This window comes from Corvus brachyrhynchos, unplaced genomic scaffold (genome assembly GCF_000691975.1).
Source record: "Corvus brachyrhynchos isolate BGI_N302 unplaced genomic scaffold, ASM69197v1 scaffold547, whole genome shotgun sequence".
Lineage (NCBI taxonomy): Eukaryota > Metazoa > Chordata > Aves > Passeriformes > Corvidae > Corvus > Corvus brachyrhynchos.
This window is the reverse complement of record NW_008239104.1, coordinates 328,206-350,649: the sequence shown is the minus strand read 5'-3', so window position 1 is coordinate 350,649 and position 22,444 is coordinate 328,206. Positions and strand designations below refer to the sequence as shown.

At 36.5% G+C, this 22,444-nt stretch overlaps 1 protein-coding gene across 1 annotated transcript in view; it reads left to right on the top strand.

Moving 5' to 3' along the window:
• The first annotated feature begins 15,431 nt into the window (after positions 1-15,431).
• The window catches only part of ADAMTS19 (ADAM metallopeptidase with thrombospondin type 1 motif 19), a 145,055-nt gene continuing 138,042 nt past the window's right edge, over positions 15,432-22,444 (top strand). Inside the window, exons 1-2 of the mRNA XM_017739345.1 lie at positions 15,432-15,437; positions 16,036-16,107. Of these exons, the coding sequence (XP_017594834.1) occupies positions 15,432-15,437; positions 16,036-16,107 (78 nt within the window). The remainder of the gene's footprint in view (positions 15,438-16,035; positions 16,108-22,444) is intronic.

Below are 22,444 nucleotides of genomic sequence, written 5' to 3'. Positions count from 1 at the left end.
TGAATACAACATCAGGTTTTCTTGAGATATGAAATGTCCATAGGTAGTGTGACTATTACTGTTCCAAGAACAAAGCCACAGAAAACTCAGCATTCAGATTTCTACCACAATCATCTCTGTGTCTTCTGTTTTGTGGCTGTCTCACACTCCCCCACACTTGACTGCCTCCTTCAAAATAACTGCTATCAAAATTCAATTACTGAAGATAATAGGGTCTTTCTTTCCTTCAACTGCTATCATGAGTTTGTTTGAATTTCATGTCCAACCATTCTCCTAGCACAAGCATTGGACGTTTCTTACATAAAGTCTCTTAAGCGATGTCAGTAGTGCACAGTTTCATCAGCTATAGAGAAAAAACATGAAGGAGAAATTACCTTCCATGTTTGAACTACATTTTTTTCTAGTGCTATGATTTTTTCCTGTCTCTTTCAGGATAGCGATAGGACTGTGTTCAAATTTAGTCAGCCAGTTCACCGTCAGCTCTGGGCCATCACAAAGCAGAACACATGACCTTTAACGCATTTGTGCAATGAAAAATTATAGTCAAGGATACTGGTTGTAGACCAAGCAACCAAAGTGTTTAATATCCAAAAAACATATTCAGCATTTCACAGCATGCCTCCTTATGTAAACAAAATTACTCTGTATCATTCTAAACAATTTAATAAAATGTAAGAAATATAATAATAAATGAGTATTCACATGCAACATTTTATCAAGGCTATTTTCTTCTGAACAGATATAGTGGTTTCATGTGTACCATAGTCTCAGAATTTAAATAATTGTATGGAGTAAAAAACAAAACCAGAAGATCTTGCCCAAAAATTTAAATCCAACTATGAAGTTTCTTTACTCATGCAAACAGAAGGAGCATAAATGTGGTGACACCATGCAGCGAAGACAGAATTTAAAGGGAGAACAACAGAGGAATAATGAACCAGAATTAAAATAGTACTTTACCTTTCCAGAACAATGTTAAAGTTGAATTCAAGGGCCAAGGCAGAATGGCTAGATGGCATGAGAGTATGGAACCAGAAATTATTAAAAATTAACTAGAAAGTATTAAACATGAAAACTGCTGTTAAAAATGAATTTACTGCCCCAGATCAGGAGAATTTCATCATCTTCTCTGTAGAATACTGCAAAGTCCTCCCTTGTGGCATAGTTGGGCTCAGAGGAAGATCTTTAATTCAGAGTGAAAATCGAAACAGATTTTTCCTGTGCCTGTGATTCATGCACTACATATTTGTGAATTATTGTCCTGGTTTGAGCTAGGGTAGAGTTAATTTCTTCTCAGTTTTTCTTTCTAAATGGGAGGCTAACCTTTTGAAAGCAGAACACATGTGTAAATCTTATTAGATTTTTGATCACAGGAATGTGGTTGGAAACTGCCATGATTGCAGCAAGTGCTATTCCAGCCTGTACCAAGATTTGTTTCCAGCACAGGTCAAGAGGCACTGTTGCTTTTCTGTGACATAGAGTGAGATCCCACATGTAAGGAACATGGTTGCAAAATGAAACAGGTGATGAAAAGGAACTTTTTCACAAATTACTGATAATGGTAATGACAGAACAGCAAATATATAGAAATTATAGGTACCTATAATCTGAATATTTCTAGCTATCAGTAGTGTTATAGAACCCTCCTCGTACTGTGGGTTTCAGAATGTAGAGATCTGTCCTTGCCTGTTATGAGCACTGTAGTCAGAAATTTGTATTTCCTTCTTGAAAATAATCCAATAATATTTCCTCCTCATAGTATGAGAAACTTCAGAAAAATGAGAACTAATTTCTGCTGTGAACGTTTTTCTGTATAGATACAGAATCTAAGAGTGAAAACAATCAGTAAGGTTGAGTGAAGAGGTTTAAGCAGGATACTGCTTAGTTGATATATTAGTGTGTAAAGAACCACAGGTAGACTACTAGAGATGTGGGAAGATACCTGTAATCTTCTCAGTTTTTGGAAAGTGTGAGTTAAAGGACAAAACATGCAAGGCAGCAATTTTGGAGGTACAGCCATCTTAAACAGGGAATTTGTACTAGCATATCCCTAAAAACTGTATATTTAGGGATATCTTCAGATGCTTGCATCTTTCCTGGGCCTGTGTCATGGTTTAACCCATCGGCAGTATGGAACGTCCCGTTGGTCAGTTGGAGTCAGTTTTCCCAACTCAGTATCCCTCAAAATTCTTGTGCACCCCAGCCTACTTGCTGGCAGGGCAGTATGAGGAGCAGAAAAGGTCTTTACACTGAATAAGCAGTGTTCAGCAATAACTAAAGCATTGAAGTGTTATCAACACTGCTTTTATCACAAATCCAAAACAGCACCAAACAAACTATATGAAGAAGATTAACTCTACCCCAGCCCAAGCCAGTTGAGTCTGTCCATAATTTCTCTCACACTTGCAGTTTCAATTAAAAATAGCTTCTTTTTAAGACATAGTGGTAAAAGTGTAAATGAATACATTTAAATGAATGTAAATGTAAATGAACAGGTGAAGATATTTTGTGTATGGAAACCCATTTTGGGACGGTTTCCAGCTTTAAAAAAAATCAAAATAAATAAAACCAGCAGATGCATCAGCATTTGTCTGTGAAATTCTGAGGCTCCAACTCTGCAGGCAGAACTCACAGGCAGTTTTTAAAGGCTAAAGTGCTTATATAATCCATGTGTGAATCATTTATATGTAAGCCTAATCAATGTTTATAGTATGGTAAGAAATTCTCATCTTCTCCATGCAATGAAGAGTTAATTTCTTGTCTAATTTAATTTAGTTTATGTAAGTCTGACAACAAAATCCAACAGAAGATTATAGATACTCTGTACATCCTGTGATTATTGCACTGTGACATTGTCATGGTTTATCCCCATCCAGCAACTAGGCCCCTCAGAGCCACTTGCTCACTCCCCCCACTTTATCAAGTAGAGAATTGGAAGGGTTAAAGGAAGAAAGCTCATGCGTTGAGATGAAGACAGTTTAATCGGGAAAACAAAAGCCATGAACACAAGCAAAGGAAAAAAAGGAATTCATTCACCCCTTCCCATGGGCAGGCAGGTGTTCAGTTTCCCCAGGAGAGCAGGGCCCCATCACATGCAACAGTTACTTGGAAAGACAAAAACCATTGCTCCAAACATCCCCCCTCTTTCTCCTTCTTCCCCCCACTTTATAAACACAACATGATGCCATACAGCCTGGAATATCCCTTTGGTCAGTTGGGTCACCTGTCCTGGCTGTGTCTCCTCCCAACCTCCCATGCACCCCCCAACTTCCCCACCATCACAGCAGTGCAAAACGCAGAAAAGGCCCTGGCTCTGTGCAAGCCCTGCTCAGCAATAACAAAAACATCTCTACATTATCAACACTGTTCAGCACAAATACAAAAGAAGCTCCATACCAGCCACCACGACAATTAACTCTACCCCAGCAAAAAACAGCACGGACATATTTTTTGCGTAGACATTGTAGAAGTAATGTACCTCGGTTATACTCTTACAAAAACAAAATTAAAATTTGAACTCACTAACATCCAGCTGGGACACCCTCTCCTGCTTATCAGGCTGCGTCACGATTCATCAAACATAGGTTGCATTACAATCTCTGCCACCTTTTCAGCAGCTGCTGCTGCTGTGGTTTCCTTTCCTGCTGGGCTTTTCTAGCATTTCTGATGCCAAGCCTGAACTGCTAGGCCCCACAGCATCTATTAATTTTGGTTCATCTCTGCACACACTGTATCTCATTGAATATTGGATTAGCTGGAAGTCGTGGGTTAATATAACATTATATTTTCAGGTATAATTATGACTATTAGCATTCACTTTGATATTAGACACAGAGATCACTTGTTAACTAGTGGTATATTGTAAGTGCACAAACCTCACTACTGAATTACATGCCTTACCTAAATTGTTAACCATGAGATATTCTCAGCCTTTCTGAGGATGTTTGTAGCATTCTGCTGTTGATTTATGGTGCCATTTACCTCCATGCATGACATATACCATAGGTGGAAGCCCAGTGAAATGAAAAGATGGATGGACTTCCCTCACTCCAGTAGGTTACTGGACATATTTATTTTAGAGCTGTTCTATTTCCCACTTAACTAAATAGCAAAATTTTATTTTAAATTAAATACTTAAATAATTCATTTAGTTGAGTAAAATACTTTTACTTGAACAGATAAAATGTGAATAAACTTATTGCCCTGGGACATTTTAGTACCTATATGAACACCAAATCCTCTGAAGAGCTTCAAAAATTCATACTTTCTGTAAGTAGCAATGAAAGGAATAATTACTTTTGTTATGGACCTGCTTTTTACCATGCCTTTCTCTGATCTTGCTTTTCATACAGGACTGGAGATAACAACACTGCAATATACAGAATCCATATTATATATAAACTCTAATTGGAAATCACCAAAATACATAACGATTAAAGATTTCCTCATTATTGTCTGGACCACTTGCTGATCCAGACTGACTATAAACAGTTCAGAAAAAAAATTGTTTTGCTGCCTATTAAGAGACTGGTAAACCATTGTTCTCACAGTTGTAGGTGCAATATTACCCAATAATGCTTTTCAAGACTTAGCTTAGCAATGTCCTGAAGTATCACAGGAGATAACTAGAGTGTCAGTGACAAAGATGTTGGTAAAGCTTGTCTAATGCCATGACTGCTCAGGAAAAATCATATTAGTTTTCTTTTCCATGACATCTGTAACATCTCAGTCAGTGACTAGTTCCAAGTAATTGTCTACTCTTGGGGCTGGTTGAGTGTTTCATGATGAGGGGTTTTTGTTATACTTGGATAAACACACTAAAACTCAGAACTGACTTTTGGCTTGCACACTAAAAGCTGGCTTCAGAAAGGACAAATGTTTTTTTGGCTTGAGTTTTGGTCAACAGTATCTCTTGGTGAGACTCTAGAAGTACTAGGCGAGTTTCAAACTGATAAATAAGCCAAACACATAAAGTTGCTTTTGATCAATGAGGATACTGGGAGAAAAGCAAGATACCACTTCATTTGTTCTCATTTCTTTTTGCACTGACAAATTTTTTGTTTACCAACTTGCTATCAAATATTCCTCCTATGACAACACATACTCAGAACAAAAAAATATAGAAACTTTTTTTCTCATGTTTTGTTTTGTGGCAAAATACTGTGCCTATGCCAATGCTTGCTTGCGACCTTGCAATAAATGGGAATAGAATGCAAATTCTAGCCATTTATGCTAATTGAACAAAAGGGATTAAAACCATAGTCTAACATGCAAAGATAAATCTAACTTGGAATAATTTATTTAAATTATTTACAGACTAAGAACAATCTCCTGGGTCTTGTACTCCTGTTTTGAAGACAATTTTCAGTAGCAATAAAATAGCAGTGTCTGTATCTATTACTCAGCTTGGTACTGTAATTTACTAGGTACGACAATAGTAGTCAGCTTGTCTCTTTTGGTAAGGGCATGTCTGCAAAGACGTTTGTGGGGAATAAAAATAAGCAGAATTAGCCTTGGAAAAATTATTAGAAGAGCTAATGGCATTGTTCTACCTTCTATTAGGGAGTTGTAACTGGGGATTCTGACCCAGAGCTTTCAATTGAGAGGATTACATGGATTTTTAGGAAAATTTTCTCAGAAAGGAGTATCTGCAAAGTTCAGCTCTCATTTAATTTCCATATGTAATATAAATATTCTGTTTCTATTTTGATTTTGTTATTTTGGCTTTGGACTTTTATCTGCTTAATTTCATTGGTTCCCATGTGATTCAAAGACAGCTACTCTCTGAAGACGGCTACTATGGCAGGTGAGAATACCCTCAGCATTCCAGTTAGAATTGACTGTTTATTCATGAGAAATGGGAACCAAAGTCCTTTTTAATGAAAGGCTCCCCACAGTTAAAGATCCCAGATGGGGCTGTTGTAGTCTTTCGTGACAATGCTTATCAGTATATGTGAAGTCCTTAAGAAATGTATCTTTTTCACAATAGGATCTCCAATTCGATTGTGCTAAACCATAATCATTACTAGGATAATCCTGGCAGAACTAATGAAGATGACTGATATATTTCCTGCCCTCTGATCCACGACATGCCTTGTGTTTGGGTTACAAATTATCAATATCCTGCTTTTGTTATGCTATAATGAAACCAAAGGGCCTAGTCCTTTGACAAAATTTTCAATTATAATACTGAAGGACTTTCCAGTCCTTTCCCTAGGAAATATACAGGACAACCTGCATGCAATCTTACTGCTGCATGAGCAGGTTTGTCACTAAGCATATGGCCCAACTGTACATACCTGGTTTTGGAAAAAATTTTGTTGTTCCACTGTGTTTTGCTCAATTTTCACTTATTTGACACTTGTAGTATTAGGTCTGCTCGCCTCAGTCATTACAACAATTACTCTCTTTTTCTTACTTTAGTGACTCTTTCTTCCCTACACACGGAAAGGTAAAGATCCTACTTCTTCCTCTGGAGTGAATAGCTAGATCCTGTTTTCCTTTGTGTGTCTGTGCCTTTCACAATCACTTACTAAGACCTGCTGAAAGTATTGTATTTGGGGGTGTGCCCGGGGGAAAATATTCATGGTCTCAGTGGATTTTAAATTGTTCCTGGTCTCCTTGTTTTTGTTGAACATGATCTAACACAAGCTTCAAATATATGTCCAGAACAAAACTGGACATTGAGTTCACTCTAACTTTCATGGCACAGATTCAAAAAGTTGTTATGATTGAAGGGAAAAAATGGCAATTCAGGCAAATATCTTTCTGTGCAATTAAGCCATACCTCTAGATTGTTCCTGGCACCTCAGAGCTGGAAACTTCAGTTTTTACTGAGAAAAAACCAAATTTCTTGGTATGCCTCTTCTCAGACTATGAACAAATGCATTATGCTGACTACAGATTCTGTGTTGTGGATTAAATGAAAGCTGAATCTTTTTAAACACACCTTCATGTCACCTGAAGTTGAAACACATGAGCTTTTATTGTCACCAAACAGAGAGCAAAACCACTTCATGAAGTAAAACAACTTTGGTATGGAAAATCAAAATAATAAATCTCCAAGATAAAATAACTTCAAATCCAACTTTCTTCTAAATTAATCAGTTTTAAAAAGATACCAGCAAATGCCAGAATTCAGCTATATGTTAATATATGAAAATGGCTGATCTAGGTGGATATTATAAGCCATTCTAGTCACTTGCTGTTGTAAAACTAAGATTTTAATTTCAGAAAACTATGGAGAAATGTGATGCAATATTAGCTCCTGGGTGATAGCAGTGAATTAAAAGAATGATACCTGCATGTGAAGGCATATAGAAGGTTTTTTAGGACAGAAATGCAATTAATTGGTCACTGAGATAACATATAAAGTCTGTTCCATAAAATCATAGTGTCACAGAAGCATAATCATAGAACCACAGAATGGTATAAGTTGGAAGGGATGTTTTAATCATCCAGTTTCAACCCCCTGCCATGAAAAGGAACTAGACCAGGTTTGACTGCAGCTGACCGACTGTATATAAAAAAGAAAATAAATAAAATAAATAGCTCAGAAGACACTAGTAATCTTCCTAGATGTCCAAGTACATAAAAGTTTGGAACCGCAATGTTGGCACAAAACCAATCTCGTTCAGAGTCTCAGTCACAGACTTTTTTTGGTTTTTTGTTTAATCAAACTTTTTCCCCCTCTTTTCTTCAGTACCACTTTCCTAATTTTTGTCCCATGAATTGCCTGGGCTTTTGGATAGTGAAAATCAATGCTTGATCCCACAGATATTGAAGCTAATGAAAAAGTCTACCATCTGCATGGCTAAATAGAAGTAATCTTTACTGCTGGAGGGCTATCAACAGTTTTAATTCTATCTGCTATTTTATTTCTAGCTATTACTAAGAATCTAATTTTCTATGTTAGTTCTATGGCTTCCAGACTCTTACACTAGTTTTGATTTAGGGCTTGCTTTCATGTTTTTGCTGTGGTTTTATTTTGGTCAATTTTTATTAAAATAATCTTTGAAAATTCCATTAGACTTGACAGCTTCCGTAAGTTCAGTCTTGCATTGTCCCCGAAAGAACAAATATTCTATTGCTTTTTCTGATAGCATTTGTTTTCCATAGTTTTTCAAGACCTCCTTTGGCTATTTTGTTTTTATGCTTAATGTTGTGCATTCTCTCTCTCTGTTATTTTTAAGAAATCCCCATGTGGAGCTGAGTGACTCTAAATAGTAGTTTTGATGTCATACCGTGGGGCTTTTAGCTCTCTCTTGTAAGTACCCTATCTGTAGCACCAAGATTTATTGTTTTGTTTTGTATTTTTTCTTTCCTCCAGACTGTTGGACTTGTCCATGTTTCGGAGAATAAGAGAGAGTTACTGTGAGCTTACTCTGTTATCATTCAATGCCATGTTCCTATTCAATTCAGACATATGTACCATAAAAACAGTAAATTGTTTCTGACTGTCACTTGCTCCAGCACTTTTACTTTCACATCCATCTGTAAGTTTGTGTCCGTTCCTATATTTTCACACTGAAAATACACAATTTCCTTTTGCTATTGAATACATGCCCACGATGTATCCATATGTTTTGGGTGCTGTAGGTTTACCCATGAACCAAAGAGATTGAAGGACAGCAGTATTGAATTCTGTCTTAAATGCTTCCTTTAATCTGTTTGGTGATGGACGCTGCAATGGAGAGCAGGAAGGTTGTTCTGAGTAGTTTCTATGGAGAAGTGCAAAGGACAAATGATGAAACTGCTCAGTAGTCTAACTAAGCCGCGGCTGAGACCAGTCCCACTTCCTTGTAGCATGAGGGGAACAGAGTTAGAAAGTTAGAAAGTTAGAAGGACACAGGAAAACATAAATGTGTAAGAAAACAAAAGGTTGGTGATGATGATAAGTTTTATAACTACCCCTAGAGAGCTTGAGAGCCTGATCCCTCCAGCAAATATTTCACTTCCCTCTAGACTGTGTCTCATGAAAATATGCCTGCACTCTGTTGGCACATTTATTTTCTATTCTTGATTGCATAATCCTGAGGTTGGGAAAACCAGAATAATAAATGCCAATGAAGTTCAATTTGAGTTCCTTTCACATGAGAGTCATTAACTATTCCCAAAAAAGGTAATGCTACTACTAACTATGGTATTTTTGCAGGCGGACATTTGGTGAGATCATTATACTTGCCTGCAGTTAGACTAGATAAGGTGAGATCATTAGAGAAACAGGTGAATTTTTTTTTGGTACTTAATTTTGTGCTCTCTGTGGAACTACTACACTCTGTTTATTTAAAAATTTTAGTCTACAGTCTCATTCTTTTTAGAAATTCATTCTGTTTATTTGTTGGCTATTAAACAGAAAGAGATTTACTAAAAAGATAGTACCTACCATTTCTATGAGCATTGAAACTGAAGGCCATTTCGAAGAATCAGGACTTCAAGGTGTCACAGGTTAATAAAAGGCCCATCACTCTAGCTTATGACTACAGCATCTGCTGAGGAGAATCACCATAATGTTTTCTAATGCTGAATCTGAAAACTATGGGAAATCATGCAGAGAACACTCTCAAATACAAATTATGGAAGTTTATATACAGGTAATGCCAGCTAATACCTAGAATCACTCAGAGAAACCAGGAAGCCCTAGTTATTAATTTAACCCTGGTTCTTAATTTGACTGTAGCAGGGGAAATCAAAGAGTGCTCTGTGTGCTACATTTTTTCTCCTCACTGCCTTGCTCCCACTGGTCTTTTGAATATATTAAAAATCTACCATATTTCTATGTATCTTTGCTTTTGTATAGAATTTATTCTAGAAGAAGAAATGGTATATTTTCCTGGAATACAATGTACCAATACTGACTTACATCACTTAGTCATTTTGGAACACATTTCCTATGAAATAATACAAGATAAGTACATTACATAGTTATTTCTTATGCTTACAAAGGATTTAAAGTCATGAGAGCTTTCTTGTCTGGGATCAGGACCAAACTCTACGTCAACAAGTTTCCATACGGGTTGCTGGATGCCTTCTTGTACATCCTAAATACTTGTGCTTTTTAAAATCCAAGGGAACAAAATATTTTAAAGCACTTTTGCTTCAAATGTGCTGTTGAAGAAAAGCATGAGAAAACACTGAAAAGAAACTGAACTGTGGTGAAAGAGCCTCCTGTTGAACAGAATCGTTCATCAAGTTCAACAGCAGTAGAGAGTAAATGAAAACGTGACTTAAATCAGCAGCAGAAAAAAAGCATAGATGTTAAGGCTGTAAGAAATGCTTCTGTCAGATTTTTGGCATAGTTTTGCCCTTATATTATATGTCTAAAATACTGTAGGTATGTTCTCAAAATAATAATGATAATAAAACTGTAGTAGACATTAAAGCAGTTCTTCTTGAAGAAGCAATAGAAGTTTAATAGAAACCATCTGTTAAGATGCTTAGACTCAAGGGGCCATTGTTTCAGCTGGTTATTTTGATCTTTTTCTGTGATATTTTTAACAACAAATTTTTTGCAAAGATACTCTATTTAAATAATTTCTAAATTAGAATGTCTATATTTTCCCATTTTTAAGGGGGGGGGGGAATTCAATCATGCTGTCCTTTTATTTACCTCATAGCTGCTTATATGCTCTCTTAGTCATGGGAATAAGCTTGTCCTGGAACCATTTGATACGTTGCATGCAATGAAGTTTTACTGTAAAAGTTTACTTGTAAGTACAGCATAAGAAGCTGAAACCTGTCACTAATATATTGTAAAGTCAGGGTTTTTCCTCTGATTTTTAACACTTAGCTCTATCTTCTGCTCAGTAATATGTATATGGGAGGGAGATTCAGACAGTAGTCAGTAATGAGATTAACTAAAAGCAAAAGCACTAATAGGAAATTTCTTTTTTCTCTCTGTTTGTGAGAAAAAAAGATGTCTTAAGACGCTTTTTTAGTTTGTACTTTCTTTCATTTAGAGGTCACCTCTGTGCATAGCACTGCAGTGTTCCGTCCTCTGAAATAAGCCTTAACTAGTTCTGCTAGCAGCACAGTTTAGTGGCTGGAACACTTAGCACAGAAAAATGTCAGAATATTTTCTTGCCTCACACAGGTTTTGCAGTGAGGCTGCTTCACATAGGAGAATTTTTTGCTGCCTTGACTGCTAGCAAAGCCAGGGCCTGCTAATGCAAAGCAGACGCTGAGAGGTTGCAGCAGTACAGCTGTATGGAAGCAGCAAATTGAACAGTGGATAAGAAATAGACTTTCCAAGGAATGAATAGAAGAAATGCACCAAGACAATTTGACTCTAATTTATGGCCCTAAATGAGAACAGGAGTTCAATTCTTGACCAGCTCGAAGTACATGAGTAAAAATTGTAACCTTGTCAGGGCTCATATGCTTTGTCTGGTTCTACCCTAAAAGCAATGGTTGTTTTGCCTAACACAGTTATCAGGCTTTTCACTACATTTCTTGTACAAAAGCATGTTCTCTGTTTACACTTAGGCTTGAAAACACAAAAGAAAGTTTGTATCTTTTTATAAAACATTATCTGTGTTTTTTAACCCATAACGGAACTACCATTTTAAGATACAACTGTTAAGAGCAGACTCTAGTTTGATTGAAAAAATAATGTTCAAAGCAAAAACTAATGTTTCATAGATCATTAGGAACGCAGGTGTTGTGCTTAGGACAACATACAACATATGTTGCTATTTCAAGTTCAAGTTAACTTATCATAATTCTGTGTAGTGTTATGGGACTTACACATGCCAGCCACCATAACAGGGTTAAATATCAGGTGTCAACTGAATCAAAAAGCTGAAAGTTTGTTTCATCAATAGCGTTGAAGCTCAGGCTGGGTGCTTCTGATGATGGACTCCAAACAAATAAATTGCTGGGCAATTATGCTCTTAGCATCTAAGTTCCCCATCCCTCAAGGGATAGGTTGGACCTGTAGTAATATTAGCATCCAGGATCTTATTGGTTTTCCACTGTTTTGATTTGTTTTCTGGTTTGTTGTTTTTTTTTTTTTTTTTTTTTTTTAAACAAAGAGGTTGTTAAGTGGTAATCTTCTTGTACAGTATCACATCATCTTAGGTCGCCTTTGGCTGTTCCTGCGGTTAGCTGTTTCACATGTTGAATTCTGGTTGCCGTGGATCATATGCCATGATGTATAGGCTCTGCCTGCCCTAGCTATTACTACTGTTTAAGCTGCTAGCTCCAAGTTTTGACTAATTTTGTCTACAGCAGTAGGTAGACTGCAAATTCTTTTAAAGTTCGCTTGAGTAAATATGTAGCTGCAGAGCTCCCTCTAGCAGAGTTAGTTATTCTCAGTCATTTTATCCAGCTTGTCCTCTGAAGTGGTTCTATGACTGCTTTTCTCCCTGTTTTCTTAAAACACATTGCTTCACACAGATCCTTTTTCAGCAGTTAAGGCTAGATATTCTAGAGATCAAACATATTTTGAAAGAGATTTATACAATGCAGGAATATTATTTTCATCCCAGACACAGGAGATGAGAAAAAAACCTCTTATCTTGAAAAGATACCTGAAAAGAACTTTGATCTATCTTTTTTGGTGGTAGCATAGTTGTCTCTTTTAAGCACACTTGACATGTTCACAAGAAGGTACAGATGACTGCATATTTCATACTTTTTCACCGTATACAGAATTGGAAATGCTTCTTAAGAATTTTGTAATCGGTAAATTGGGAAGGTATCTCCATTTAGTATATGGCTGTCTCCACCGAGCTATTAAAACCCACAATTTGTATTTGAATACTCAATAAAACAATTGAGATAATTTTTTTCAAGATCAAGCCTCAAGACACCTAGAACATTATTATCGACTGCTGATCTTCTATGATGGGCATATCTGTCTAGAAAGAATGACAGCAATTATTATTCTTAAATTAGATAAACTACTGATGGACAGTAGGATTATAAAGAATATAACCTACTGATTGATGTTAGGAATTTTAAATTAATAATTTGATAGCTGGAAGTGAGATGAATTTCTTTAAAAAGAAACTTTTCTTCAGAAAAGAACATGCAGAAGTTTGACATAATGTCCTAAATGCCTTAAAATAGTATGTCTTTTGTAAAGCTCTGTGGGTTACTAAAGCAGGAGCAAAACTTCAGCGGCCCTCAAGCTGAAAGTGGTATGCTAGAGAGCCACCACAGAAACCTTGCAGTATTCATTGCCATTAAAGGGAAAAGGATGTTGTCTCACTTTTTTTTTTTTCCTTTTTTTCCCCCTTTCATAATTTTTGTTTGTATTTGTGAATCACACTTCTTAACAGGAGAGCCACTTGATTTTGTATAGTGGAAAGTATTTAAAAAAAAGAAGAGTAAGTTGGGAAAAATTAGAATGTATTAAGATGGGCAAGCCAGCCACATCTGAACTGCACATTTGTGCTTTCTTTGTTCAACAAGTGCAGCTGACCCTCTGTGTACTAAGGACTGAACAGTTTAGTGCAACATGTTGTGCAGTACCTAAAAGTAGGGGAAGATTTTGCCCTCTAAGTGCTTCCCTTTTCAGAATGAAGCAGTGGTCATTCTCACTAGTTTTTCATTGGTCAAAATGGAGAAGAGGTGGAACAACTTGCTCATTTGTGGCATTTCCACTACTGAGATAGCCATTTCATAGGTCAGGAGGGACAGCTAGAGGGAGAGCTTGTTATTTGGCCAATTTCCACATCATGTCTTCCAGTCAAACGATATCCTTGTTTGCTTTTGCTGTGCCTTCATCTCTTCTTCTCTAGAAGTCATACTAAAAGCGAATATAAATTATATGGTCCTCCTAGCTTGTGAAACTACATGTTTCTTAAGGCACTCTAATTTTCATGACCTCAAGTCAAGAAATAACCAAAACTGATCTTTTTATAAATATCAAGTGGAAAATACAGTGATGCTTTTTTATAGATTGTGAAATACAAGCAATAGCTATCAAGGGGTAAATGCAGTATAAACATCTATATTTATCTTCCTTGTCTGAACTAAACTGAAATCTTAAACCTGAATGCTCAGTTTTCCTCTGGGAAAACCAATGGTTTAAAGCTGAATTTAGGATTTTGATTAAATGGGAAGAGTCCTACCTGTGTGTTTGCCTCTACAGCCCCCAGCCTGAATTAATAAGAGGCTTTTTGTGCTAGAACACCTGGTTACAAAGAGGGTAGCTTTTTAACCAGGCAAGGGACCCCACTTTTTGAATTTGGCACCTTACAGATTGCATTTTAAAGCCTCCATCTCTCCACCCACATCCAGGTTTCTTCATTGCTTTGCAAAAATTATTTCTTTGGCTCCTTTTTGCATTTGAAATACTTTTCCAGAAGAGATGTCTTTATTTCCAAAGATCAAAGGAAGACTTTCTTCTCATATGTGCAGACTGATGAATGAGGGGATAAGTAAAGTACAAAGAAATCCTGCTACATTTAGAATGAAACTGGAGGTGCTGCTTTGGCACCAATGTGCAAATACCAAACACAGGTTTCCTGAAGCAAAAAGCAACCCACCAATATTCTCTGATCTGTGTTCTGCAAGTATTTACCTTTTGCGGGTAACTGCTATGTGTTAAAGTATATTCTTTTGTTGTTTTAAGTAGCACAAAGCCAGATAGGCTTTGTTTAAAATATGCTGCTTTCCCTTTAGGCCCATCTTCTGCGTATATTTATGAAAAATTTGTACAGAAGGTTTGTGGATAAGATTAAGCCAGTTTCATTATTTTTGAAAAACTGTCACACTGACACTGATCTTGTTAAATCAGCTATCCCTAATAATATGCTTCTATAGCATTTCATTCACATCAAAATCGAGGTAAGAGATGAGAGGGGAAAAGTGCAGATGATCTTACTTGTTTATGAAATGACTGAATTGATAATATCTTGGGTTGATATTATCTTACCTAGCATAAATATTAAAATAACTGGGTTTGCCATCCAGGACACCAGCTTGGAAGTGAGGGATCATAGAATCATGGATATAATTTTAAAGTCAAATTGTGTAGCTTTCAACAGATCACTAGTTTGTGTCTTTGTGTTTTTTTTCACCAAATAAGAAGATGAAAATATGCTTTTGTATCTTTCAATCACGCAAGTAAATTCAAACTGTAAGAATGCTGTGATAGTAGGACCTTTAAAAGTAGGGTTAGGTACAACATAAGTGGATTAGTAACAAGCTATTACTTTGCTGTTCTGTTGGAAATATTTCTACTCATAGAAAAATTACTTCATGTATTTTTTATTATTTTATTATTTTATTGTTATTATTTCATTATTTTATTATTATTTATTCAACAATTGTGAGTCTTTTTTGGAGGATAACCATTCCATCTGTTTTTTTTAGTGATATACTATCAGTCTCAGGCGTCATACAGTAGTAGTTAATTTGAATACATGGAAACCTGTTTCCTTCATATTGGACATGAATCAGACTTAGATGGCTATCTAGGCATGGAGGTAAATTCCTTGGTCTACAAGCTTTTACACTGGCTGAAAATGCAGGAGCAATCATGGACACCAGATTTACATCAGCTGGTTCAGAAAAAGTATTTGTAAGTAATCCCAAAGTTTTCTGAACTACATAGCATTTTACTCGATAACTGAACTCTTTAGACAGTAATGATATATACATTTAATCTTCAGGGAGCTCTGGAAACAGAAACTGATGTCTCCTCCACAATGGAGATCTTTGAGCTCTCTGTTGACTGACACTTCCTGGTTTTGGCCAGGAACATAATCACCATTGTGTGGCTTGTCAATTTGTTTATTTCTACTGCCTGATCTTGCTTAAATACACCAACTTTTGAACTTTTGTTCTTATCTGTCCCAGCATAATGGGAGAGAGAATGAAGCAGAGATTAAGAATTATGAAGCAAAACTTAGAACATCTCATAGGATGCCAGTATTTTTTTTTCCACCTCTATTCAAGCAAAAGACTTCTAGAGAGTAGCTTGGAAGCCCCTTAGCCATGTGTTCTTGGCTTTTTGCCTGTTTAACAGAGGTCTTGCACAACTTGTGTTTTATGTGCTGTCACCTTGATTTCTCTATATTTTAGCTGGTCTCCTGGGTGCCACTGTTTGCCATTGGCCTGCCTTCAAAGCGAGTGCCTGTGGACAGTACTCATACGGTATGTAACATACTGTATGCTTTGACAACTCATGTGGTCTTAATGGGTTTCCCAGTTACAGAGGCTAAAAGAGCAAGGCAGCCTGTTCTGCAGGCTACCACACAGCAGTTCTTATGAATAAATCCTTTAGATAGGAGAAAATAAATCATTTCTACAATGTTTGCTTTTTATCTGGTAGCTATAATGAAGCCTTTCTCTCCTGTGGCAAGGGAAAGTGCAAATAGGACATTCACACTGTCATCTAAATGAATAATGACTGGGAGACTATTTAACTTCATTTCTAGGGTTTCATGATATCTTCAGGGCTTGCAGATAGGTAAGAAGCTGAAGGCTGCTGTCTAGAAATCAGTGATTGTCTTTGTTTAGCTCTGTTATTGAATGCTTTCTTTAAATCCACACAGAAAGAAAGATGTGTTTCAGAAAGCAAGGCTATTTGTACGCGTCACCTTACAAAACAGCAAGGAAATTACCTTGCTGCATGGACTGCTCCCTTTGATTTACTTACAGCTTTTGAATTGGAATCTCATGATCTTCTCTGTATCCTCTCTTGTTTTACTTGACTTTGTTTCCTTGATCAGTTTTCACTCACCTCTGGCTTCTCCTGGTCCTGGATCCCTTCTCCTCCCTGTTGTCTTCTTTTTCTCAGTGTGTGTTAGTAGTATAATAGAGATGTTTCTCCATAACAAAAATGATAATGCATCTATACTGATAAACTGAAGATTATACTGCAGTTTAACTGTCTGAAGCTCTAGAACTTACTCAGTTATTTAAACATCTCTTGGAGACATATTTCATGTCATACCATATTTGCCTGCATGGCCTTTCATATTATCATTCCCAGTCTGATATTCTTCATTTTTTTTTCAAGTCTATAGGCTTCTGAGTTATACTGATTCCTTGACTGAAAAAACAGGGGGGTTTATTTTTTTTCAGAAGAGAAAATGCTGTAACTAGATTATGATGGTAACACCACTTAGCATCTAAACTGTGTATGTAAGCAATAGAAAGTATTTTTAACTCACTGTATAATTATTGATATGATTGGTTCATTTTTCTGATAAAATCAGAATAAATTCTGAAACAGACTGACTGACTAGTAGGGCTGGGATAATGGGCTTATAGAATATTTTAAACTTACTAATTTAAACATAGCAGACATCTATCTAACATTTACTAATAAACTAATGTAGTTGCCAATAATTCTGGTTTTATAATAAATGCTACATTTTGTACTCAGTCCCAGATGTTTGCAGTTCCTACCAAAAATTTTCTTTTCCTATAAGGTTTGTATTCCTGCCTGCTGTCCCCACCTCCTTTAAACATGGGGGAATGTGTGGGTAGAGGGAGCATGAAGTCACCTCATCAAATTCCCTGATTTTGTTTCTGATATAAATTAGAAGAGGTTTTCTAGTTTTTTTTAAATAAAAATGCTACAAATGGGATAATTTTCCTACAGGAAGCATTTCCACTATTTTTGGTGATGCAGAATTTCTTTGCCCTTCTAACCTGTTATTACAGTGTAGTGGAGGAGTTAACTTTCATCATCTTTATTTTGGGGAAAGACTTCCTTCCACTCTGAAAATTCATGTCCGTTAAGCCCATTTTAAGGATATTTTCCATTATTGCATTTTTCAGTAGTTAATGTTTCCATTTGCTCATATACATTTATAAATTATACTACAGTTCTAAACTATTTTTATTTTGAGGATGCGTTCTAAAAGAGGATTATTGTATTATTTTACAATTTAATTGTCGAGAAGAACCATGCAATGTTAACCAACAATGTGAATTATTCTCCATAAGGATCCTCTGCTATAGCATCTATTTTACACTCTCCGAAGGCAAAGGTTCAACTTGATGATCTCAGAGGTCTTTTTCAACGTAAATGATTATGGGATTCTTGGAAATTAACAATTTTTTTTCTCCAAGAGATGACTTGCAGGTTTCAAATTTGAAGCCTTGCTCTTGTAAGGTGTTCCAAAAATGGGAACTATTTCTTGATCATTTTGGAGTAGCCTGTTCCCCATAACCGATCAGGTGACATGTTCGCTTATTAGATGATTCAGTTTTGAAAGCTGAGGAAGCTCCACTTTGAGGGAAAACTTCAGCTTGGGAAGGTGTTTGGAACTCAGGTTCACACAGAGTGCCTTGCTGTCTTTAAAGTGGTTTCAGCTTAAGTAGAGTACTTTACTACCTTCCATTGTACAGGCCAAGCTTTCTGTCAAAATGTAAATAATTGCCAAGCATATTTTTTTTTTCTGAAAAAGGAATTACTAAATTGAAAGGGTATAATAAAAGAGCTGTGAAGGCCTATTCTGTTTAAGCCATGACTTGGACAAGCATTCTAAATAAATAGGGTAAATAGTGTGTTGAAAGTGTATTTTTAGCTGTCTAATACTATCCACAAATACCTTGATCAATGTGACTTTGAGAAGTAACTCACAAGGCAACAAGTTTAACGTGGGGATAAATTTCACTGAATTACCTAAATTCAATTTAATCATATGAAGTAGTGGGGTGGCATAATGACATTGAGCTGCTACGGGCCTAACTTTGCCCTTTTAAAGTTGATGCACTTTAAACCAGTAGAGGTATTAAGCTCACAACAGTTTGACACATATCTTACTCAGCAGGTCATCCAATTGTACGACTGAGTTCAGACGTAACTGTAAGATTTGCTCTTTAGTAAGAGCTGCTAAAGAGAAGTTGTTTGAAGTGGTCTTAAATACATACCTCTTAAATAAACCTTTTGTTTTGAGCACACAAATAACAGAATATTGAATTACAGACTTAAGTGCTCAGAGTTTGTGAGCTAACAGACAGTGGAAATTCACTGTTCAGTCAAAGAGGAATACAGCATTTTCTAAAAGGGAAAAAAACTTCCTTTGATTGATGCTTAGGTAGAGAAAACTTGCAGCATCGGTTCACATACATCTTGTGCATCAGAAGATATTTAGTTCAATCTTCTTTTAAACAAGTTTATTTATACTGAGATAACATTTGCAAAGCACCCCAGAAACAGGAAGATGTGAGTTTCTGTTTCTAATCTCAATGGACATATGATATGTGGCCTTAATGTAGTAAGCCCCATTCAAAACAGAATAGATTTTTTCCATTCATCCAGAATATTTTCTTAAGTTGTAAAAATGTGAAACATCTATAGTTAAAGATTTTTTAAAAATCAATGGCATCATCAATAGTTATATATAAAGCATATGCAAAAAATAATTAGTAACTATATCTGTGTGAAAAGGATTAAAGATTTGCGGCTTTTTGGTAACAATTACTGGAGGAAATCTTGTATATAATGCAAAGCTGAGGTAATCTTAAAACACTTTTGTATGTATAAACTTGTATAAGTTTTTACAGTTAAATGATTAAGTAAAGAGAAAAAACAAACCAAGGAAAGTCTCTGACTCATGTGATGTTTATATTGCTAGAAGCTGATATTTTGAATTCACTAGAATGATCTGTCTATACTCACCTTAATCCCCAGAAATAAATCACTCTTAAAAGATAGTGAAAGAAATGAGGCTCTGGGGGAAGCAGGGATTCTGCCCTTGCTTATGTAAGGTAAGACAACAACTGCAGCACAGATTTAAATAAAACCATGGTTTGAGGGCTGTGGAAGAAAAATCACCGATGTCTTCAAAAGATGGCTTGAGATGTCTATGGTTTGTCATCAGTGATCATGAATGATGTTGGTATACTGAAGAAATGAAAAGTCAGCCTGTGGTGGGGGCTGGGAGAACCCTTGCCCTGCCAGTCCTTAAGGGACTGATGGCACAGTTCTGTAAATTTAACATCAGGGAGGACTAAAGAAAAGGAAAATGCCAAATCTCTGTTGAGAGATTGAGATTGCTGAGATGTCAACAAAATTAGGCTTATTTACCTCAGTCAGTAATGACTGATGAGGACATATTCTTTACCTCATTTTCTGTTTTTTTTTTACTCATGTCAGTGAAATGGTCTGAATCACTGTAATATTTTACAAATTAACACATGCTTTACATTTGTGATTCTGCACAAGTCCCTTGAAATGCCAAAAGGCTTTGACCTTTCAGGTAGGTAATGCAATTTTACTGGAGCAAACTTAATGTTTCTTTTCATTTTGCTTTTTATCAAGTTTGAAGATACTATTTCTTCCAATTTGACAAATGCATAGTTAATAACACTTCCTGTACCATATGTTCTGTAAAATAAAAACTACTTCGCAGAGTTTTGATGGCTTTGTGATTAAGAAAATAGTCATTTGTAGAGTACATGTGGATACAATATTCTCTCTGCAAACTAACTGTGGTATGAAAGAATTGTTTTGTTCCTTTAATTCTTATTCTCTTAGACATAGGCTTCCCTGCACTAGTCTCATAGTGACGACAGTTAGCATGTGGTGGGCTACAATATCATCTACCAGCATTAACCTATGACCAGACTCTTTGTTAAAACTAATGAACACCAGTAGGGGCTCTATTTTATAGTGCACTTTCCCCAAACTTAAACATAGAGAACTTCCCCCTATATTTTTACTTTAACTACTGAAATGATAAAAACAAAACATAAAATGAACTAAAGAAATTTGTTGCAGCTCCATTTTAACTTTAGCTTGCCTTGTACTCATATGTAGAGAATTACTAAAAATGTTCTTTTTCCTTTGGCTGATGATAGAGTCAAACATATTAAAGTCTTTCTCAGTTGGCATTTCTTAAAATGTCTTTACCCTTTGAAGTTTGTGTTGAAAAGGCCAAATTCTCCTTACCTTACTGTCAAAAACAGTGCTTTTGTCTTTTTGCTAAGATTGTACATGTGAGTAAGAGAAGCAAATTTTGTCCAAAGGGACCAAAAACTTCAGCATATTGAAAAGTTATAGCAATTTACAGTTTTAAAGTAAGCAAAATCATATGCTATATCTTTTTACCTTATTCCTGCTTGTTATCCATTTATGTATTTTGTGATGTAAACGTATTCACAGTAAAGATCCTCTCTGTGCATTTTTGCATCTTGCCTGTACATTCTGATTTTTTATAACAAAAATACAATCAGAATGTCTATCTAGTATTTGCCTTATAAACCACATTTTGCAGCACTTCCTGATCAGTAAGGAGAGTTTTGGCTGTGAAAAGGCTGCAGGATTTGACCTATTAACTAGATTAGTACATATGTTGTTATTTATTTGGAAAACAAAGCTTCCCTTGAAATGCATTTTAAGGTCGCCTAATTATCAGGCAAATACCAGTCTGAAGCCCTGAAAAACTCCCCTCTTCCTAATCAATTCATCTTGTTTTCACTGGGTCCCTCTGATTTTGCTTAGTGTTAGTTGGCTCAGATAAAAAAAAAAAAAAAAAAAAAAAGAAATGAAAAAAGACCATCGTATGATTCATTTTACACTGGAAAAAAGTTAACAACTAATCAAAAATACTATTTGGAGGCAGCTGAGAATACCTACCCATGCAGCATACATTTCAAGCAGCTATTGAGCACAGCAGAGACTAAAAGCCAGCTGCATTTGGCTTCCGTGGAGTCTAAACGTGTTTTTTATTTGAGCTGTAACACGTGATTTTTGTTTGTTTGTATGTTTTGCTTTTCATTTTACACAACTAACTTCTAGAAAGAATTCTTACAACTTCTTAACTTCCCCTTAATGGCACAGATGGCTTTCCTCACCGCACTGAATTGCTCTGTTTTCCCTTAGGCACAGCAATCACCTTTGACACCAGTAACAGTAGGTAAAGCAGCAGAAGTTATGGCAAAATCCGACTTTTAGAGGGACGTATTTACCTGTTGCTTCTGCATTTCATGCTGATGCTAGATGTGCAGCTAAAGCTTTTTGCTCAACTCCTCATTTACTCATTCCTCTGCTGACAAGGGCCGGGGTGGAAAGTGATGGGTTTCCATGGAAAGCTGCGTGGTGGGGCAGTAACAGTAGGTAAAGCAGCAGAAGTTATGGCAAAATCCGACTTTTAGAGGGACGTATTTACCTGTTGCTTCTGCATTTCATGCTGATGCTAGATGTGCAGCTAAAGCTTTTTGCTCAACTCCTCATTTACTCATTCCTCTGCTGACAAGGGCCGGGGTGGAAAGTGATGGGTTTCCATGGAAAGCTGCGTGGTGGGGGCAAAAGGAGTTTAGAATCAAATTACACAAAACTAGGCAAAAGTGGTCAATGTCTGCTGCCCCCTGAATTTAGGCAAAGCCTCCGCAAGGCTCCGCTTGCTGGCGACAGGGATGAGGGGAGCCCTTCCTGCCGCCGGGGCGCGCGCCGTGCGCGCCCCTCACGGACGGGAGGGGCTGCCGGGGTGCGAAGCGCCGTCCCCCGGGGCCGGGGCTCGGCTGCTCGCGG